Source organism: Vigna umbellata, chromosome 1 (assembly GCF_029865625.1).
Source record: "Vigna umbellata cultivar VRB3 chromosome 1, Vumbellata_1.0, whole genome shotgun sequence".
NCBI classification, from domain to species: domain Eukaryota; kingdom Viridiplantae; phylum Streptophyta; class Magnoliopsida; order Fabales; family Fabaceae; genus Vigna; species Vigna umbellata.
The window spans coordinates 47,307,427-47,313,426 of NC_142165.1; the positions used below are offsets into that span (position 1 = coordinate 47,307,427).

The following is a 6,000-nucleotide window of genomic DNA, read 5'->3' on the forward strand; positions in this document are numbered from 1 at the left end:
TGAATGTGTACGAATGATGATTTGAATGGATTTATGAGATTTGGATTGTGAATGAGCGTTCCAAGGAGGAACGTCTCCATGATGTGAATATGAGAAGTAGTGTAGTATGACCATGGATTAAGCTACTGATGGCTGTTCATCCTGATATTCCGTGATTGCTCATCCTCAGGTAGAGGAGAGTAGTTCATGCGTGGGAATGGCAGGAGGCCCTAGTCCTTATAGTACTTGGGCTGATAAGGGTTAACCTCGGGTGGCAGCTGTTGAGGGTATCCCAGTTACTACATCACCCGGGTGCAGGAACGCCTGTAGATACATGGATCATACAGTCCGGACAGTCTTTAATTATGAGAATTTGGATGAGTTACTGTATGCGTGGATATGTGTTTAATATTGTATGAATTATATGACTGATTTTATATGTTAAATCATGTTGATTGTATTGAATTAAATTACCTAAGCTTACCCTTGCAATTTCCTTGTGTTGTCTACTGTTTCTGTATGTCCGTCTTGTCAATGGAATGATCATCCGTTGTGGATGTGAGCAGATGGTGAGACACCCCTTGAAACTATGCTGGAAGAAGAAAATTTGGAGGATGCCAATCTTGTGGAAGTTGAAGTTAAAGCTGAACAGTAGAGGCTCGTCTCCGTAGCAGCATTAGTTAGTTTTATGTGCTGTATTTTTGGTAGTCTGTATATATAGTTCTGCAGAATTGTTCATGCAGATCTGTTTTGCATTTTGCAGAAATTCTGAACATTGTAAAGTGCTGTATGTTCAGTTTTAAATTTTGAGCAGCTACTGTAAATCTTAAGACTGCACTGTAATTTCTGTAAATGTAATTTGTATTCTGATTTATGGTAATTATCATTTATTGGGATGTTACACCTTTTTTCATAATAAAATATTATATTCAACTAATAAAAATAAATACAAACGAAATTATAAAATAAAATAATAAATTTTAGGATTATGAAATAGAAATATAGATAATGTTAAAATATGTAAACTTTTTAAGAAAGTCTGATGCAAAATTAATCAATATTTTACAAAATTTATAATGAAAAACAGTAGTTGTACAACATGGGGTGGTGGCGCAGTTGGCTAGCGCGTAGGTCTCATAGCTTCTGAGTGATCCTGAGGTCGAGAGTTCGAGCCTCTCTCACCCCAATTATTTTTTTTCCTTGCTTGTTTTTATGTTGAAAAAAAACTGATCCTAACCAAAATATCTCAATTTTTGTAGCACTGGACGTGATAAAAAAATATATGGCAACCATTCCAATTTAACGACAACAACACATAAACAATACATTGTGATCTTTACCACATTTTGCAAAGAATTGTTGTCATATTTTAACTTACATGTATACATCCGCTGTGAAATATATGAAAAATGTCTGTTTTTAGAGAGATACCAATTTCCTGATAGAAACCTCTACAGGTCAGCAGAAACGGTAACATTTACACGCAAATCTTTTATTTTGCAGGTACTGCATTTTGAAGCAGTAATTCCAAATCTTTCAATCTGCATGATGGTTCACACAATTTTAGTATCTGATCATAAATGAACAAAACCTAATATCTTAAGTTGTTAGCAGCAACGTATCATACCTTACGTTACTCAAGTCAGGGTAGAGTGCTATGGCCTCCTTGAAATCCTACAATACATCCAAAATAAAATCCAGGTACATCATCATGCAGCTAGTTTGAATGGATAGTTATTGGCATTTTGCTGTTAAACTTATTTCAACGTTTACTTAATTGCCTCACCTGATCAGCTGTGGAAGGTGTGTAGGTAACCACGCATGACATCCCTGCTTGTGTTGCTGCCTGCAGAGGTTAATTTAGACCAGATGATAGTTTGAGCATTTTGTCTAAATGTAATTTGGCAAATTAAGGAACAAAACGAAATTCCATATGTCTAAAAGCTCGTGTAGTGGTATTTCTGAGCTCATTCAGTTAATCTTCTTTTCTTGAGATTGGTTAAATCTCAAAGGAAGTAGAAAATTGACACTAAAAAGAAAATGTACCTGTAATCCAATAACACTATCCTCTACCACCAAGCAATCTTTGTCTGATATACCTAGCTTCTGCAATGCTCATGTAAATTATGCTCACTCTGTTAGTGTATAAAAGAAATTTTAGAGTTTCAGGTTTCAAAGATTTAAAACCTTGGAAGCTGTCAGGTATATTGATGGGTCAGGTTTCTTTTCCTTCACATCATCACCTGAAAGATCAGATAAAAGAACAGATGCATTTAAATTTGAGTAGCAAAGTATTGCCAGATAAAAAGATGATAAGCAAAGTGGATGCTGTCGACTAGGAAACCTTTTTCTGCACATACATATTAGGACTAACTTTATGAGAAAAAGGGTTATCCAATTTTCTTATAGGATGAAAAATGAATTTAGATGCAAATTAATTGAGTTTTGAAGCCTCAGCTGGCGCTGCAGCATGGTATAAGTTTTGTTTCATTATTCTTGATCAGGAAATAATAGTCAGAAATGTTTATATGATCAATCAAAGAAAGTATACCAGCAAGGAAGCAATCAAGGCCTTGAAAGCGCTCCTACAACAGAGATAATAACTTGGTTGAATGCAAATTAATAAATAAATTTTTACTACCAATAGTGAGAGTATAAAGAAAAAGGGCTTACAAGTCCTATAAGGTTTTCAAGACACAGAATAACTGAACTTTTAGTTGCTGCAGAACAAACAGCTAGCTTTTTCCCCTGCAACAGAAATTGGGCAAAACATGACAGACTTGAAAGCTAACATCTCTCTAACCAACATAACATTAGTTAGAACAACAATCAGATAGAACAAAAATCCCATCACAAGTAAATAAAGTAATACTTCAGGTAATGAAAAACAATAGATCAGTACAATGCTAGAAAACATATAGCGTTATCTTTATCTTACTGCATCTTTGGCCTCATCCATCAATCTCAGAACTCCAGGTCTGGGTTTTACCTGTGTCAAAATGTACAAGTATTTAGCAACAACAACACAAACACCAATTCCACAGTTCAGGAAAGTGGAACACAAGGACAAGAAATAAACGGAAGTCCACTCACACTTCCAGACTTGATTATTTCTTTGTATCTCTCAGTCTTCCAATCCTACATAACAGCAGTGAATGACAGTTGAAAGGGTTTGAGTCGTTACTAATGAATCTAACGTGTTAAGGGCTAATATTTGTCGATCCACAAAAAAGGAAATGACAGTTGAAAGGGTCTTGACCAGTTATTCCATGAATGCAGCACAGGCACACAAAATAAGTAGAGTTTAATGTTCCCATAAGAGTAAGGTAAAGATATTTCCACCATTAACCAATTAGAAAACATGTTCAACATGAGTTTTAAAGTAAGTATCACAAAATCTAACAATCTTACCATAACAAGTAATCTACCGTCAGATGTCAGTTTAAATTTTACACCTTAAAAGCATTCTAAGTAAATTCTAAGTATATCCATCTTGGAGGCTGCCAAGTTCAGTAGACCGAGTCTGAGCTCGCGGAGAACGAGAAACATGGCAACTCAATTCATCGGAACGATAACAACCATGTCATGAAGCAATGTGACACAAAGACAGACAAGTAATAAAAGAAAGAAAACAAACAAACAAAAACCTGAAGAGTGTCAATCAACTTGGCACGATCCTCGTCACTGGTCGGAGGCGTCTCGAACAACGTGGACGAAGGCCACCCGTGTTCCTTAAAGTACCTTAAAATCCCCGAAACGGTATAATCAGTAAAGAAGCATTGAAAAGATAAAGGAATAAGGAAGAAAAAAGAAAAGAAAAAGAACCATCGCATTTTGGGTTTGCCTCCACCAATGAGGTTCTGGAGTTCGTCGTAGAATTGGACGTCCCAGTTGAGAGGGCCCGGAGAAGAAGAAGAGGGGCACCGAACGTTGAAGTGAACAAAGGCATCGTTGTAGGCCTGGCGATGCAGGTGCTCAGACTCGAGGATGACGCCGTCGCAGTCGAAGATGAGAGCCTGAAGCGAACGTGAAGAAGAGGAAGCGGAAGCAGAGACGGATAAAGCGCGGTTCTTGGAAGAGAAAAAGTTGATTCTGGGATATGCAAAGGCGTGTTTGGTTCTGGGGAAGAAGGAGTAGGAGTTGGTGGTGGTGGTGGTGGTGGTGGTGGTGGTTGTGGTGGCAGTGAGAGTGAGTGCCAGAGTAGAAGAAGCCATGTGAAGAAGTGGTGTTCCTCATCACATCCATCATTCTAATATATTTTGTGTGGCTCTCTGTGCATTGCCATTCTCCAAACTTTCTACTCTCTTTTCTTTCTAACCATCATCTTCCAAATTTTCTTACCATTTTTACCTGTCACAAATTATGACTTTTACTATATTTTCCATCAATCATACATTTTCTTTTAAATATCAAAATTTAAATATCAAAAATATATTTAACTCTTATAAAGTAAATAGAAAGTACACCGAAGAATAAAATAGATTTATTGAGGAAAATCCTTATTCACAATTTATTTCTGATAAAAAGTTGAGATAATAATAGTGCTACATATTTCGGACCCAAAATAGAAGCAGCAACAAGTTATCTCCATTCTCCAAGTTTCACTATTTCATGAATCATTTTTCAAGATCTTTACCCGATTCCTCATCTATTTTCTTCTCCATTTTTCTCTCCTTGCAATCATGGAAGTAAATCATAAACGACACCCATTTGAGCGTATTCACCACAGTGAATAGCCCAATTTGCATAAATATCCCATACCCTCTTTTATAGCATTGAAGGGAGACACATGACAACCTTAAACAAAGCCCCAAGGCAAAGAAAACAAACATCAAAAGTAATCCTCTCTGCTGATTTCCTCTGCTGAAGAAATATGAAACTCGTATAGCCCCAATACCATATATACCCTCCACAACCGATATCACAAAACTCATATTCCAAATAGCACTCCATTCCAAATACACCATCAACAGCTTTGTAAATGCTACAAAGCAGATTACTGTAAAAAATATGTAATACCCAAAATCCCTGAAGAGCATATAACAGTTATTCAGTATCCATGGGAATGCAATCAAGAAACAGGTTGACCAAAACATTACGTACAAAGAAGTGATAAATGTGCCTTTCATTATTGACATGTCAATGGAACTTTTAAACATATCCTTCAGACTCATGTAATTCCCTTCTGACTTTAGCTTTGAAGCCGAATCCATAGTTATAACCGCAGAGCAGATATCTAGAACGTGAAGAGGCACCAAGTAAATCAATCCAAGTTGAATCAAAACAGGCAAATAATCATTACTAAAACTTTTATGAGGTGTGTCTACGCGGGCGAAGCCACCATTTTCAGATATATAGTAGACATATGCATATCTTGGTTCGAAAAAGGGTAGGAGTGATATAATTTGTGGGATCTCAACTATGATTTTCTGGAACAAGGTTTCAAAGTAAACCATAAGAAGAAAGAAAGGAAGGGAAGTTAGACAGGTGAAGATGATAAAGTTGATGTTTTTGACATAGAATGTTACAGCTTCATTGAGGATATCAAAGACTCCCAGATTCTGCTTAACTTGTTCTCTCTCACTCTCCATGTTCAACACTCACTTCAATTCTGATTGCATATTATCGTATTCTCATTATAAACAGATATTTCCTCTTCATTCTACTTTCGTGGAAATACACAGTTTGCACTTTCAGAAGACTTTGACTTTGAATAATCGTTTCCTTATTTAAATGAAATGACCAACAACACCTTTGCCACCCATTTTTTGTCGGTGCCTAACGTTTTATGACTCCAAATATTCGAGAGCAAGATGTTTATGTCAGAGGTTTTTGCAATATATTATGCTTCAAAACTTTAGTTTTTATTATCTTTTTTAATTGTAAGTTTCCATCGTCAAGACTTATATAAGAGAAGAAAAGTTTGTTAATACTAAAAGAAAAAGTTAAGTTTGTTTAAAAATCAAATTTTATATCTTAATTAAAATACATACATATTTTTTTTTCAACTTGTTCTGTTTA

At 35.9% G+C, this 6,000-nt stretch overlaps 2 protein-coding genes and 1 non-coding gene across 3 annotated transcripts; 1 reads left to right on the forward strand and 2 right to left on the reverse strand.

The window, feature by feature from the left end:
* The first annotated feature begins 1,080 nt into the window (after nt 1-1,080).
* Nucleotides 1,081-1,165, forward strand: TRNAM-CAU (transfer RNA methionine (anticodon CAU)). The gene is given in 2 exon segments: nt 1,081-1,118; nt 1,130-1,165. It is a non-coding gene; the product is annotated as a tRNA-Met (tRNA).
* Nucleotides 1,166-1,247: 82 nt separating this feature from the next.
* LOC148205536 (haloacid dehalogenase-like hydrolase domain-containing protein At4g39970) lies at nt 1,248-4,268 on the reverse strand. The gene is made up of 11 exons (XM_088103445.1): nt 3,805-4,268; nt 3,627-3,720; nt 3,073-3,117; nt 2,918-2,968; nt 2,653-2,727; nt 2,531-2,564; nt 2,167-2,222; nt 2,026-2,085; nt 1,766-1,825; nt 1,607-1,653; nt 1,248-1,520 (listed from the first exon to the last, which is right to left on the reverse strand). Exons 1-11 carry the CDS (start codon nt 4,191-4,193, stop codon nt 1,472-1,474), a joined length of 960 nt encoding a protein of 319 aa, XP_087959571.1. The 5' UTR covers nt 4,194-4,268; the 3' UTR covers nt 1,248-1,471.
* A 172-nt stretch (nt 4,269-4,440) lies between these two features.
* On the reverse strand, nt 4,441-5,653 carry LOC124828163 (uncharacterized). Its single transcript, XM_088103444.1, has 2 exons — nt 5,083-5,653; nt 4,441-5,007 (listed from the first exon to the last, which is right to left on the reverse strand). The coding sequence occupies exons 1-2, from the start codon at nt 5,568-5,570 to the stop codon at nt 4,596-4,598; spliced, it is 900 nt and encodes a 299-aa protein (XP_087959570.1). The 5' UTR covers nt 5,571-5,653; the 3' UTR covers nt 4,441-4,595.
* Nucleotides 5,654-6,000: the final 347 nt, after the last annotated feature.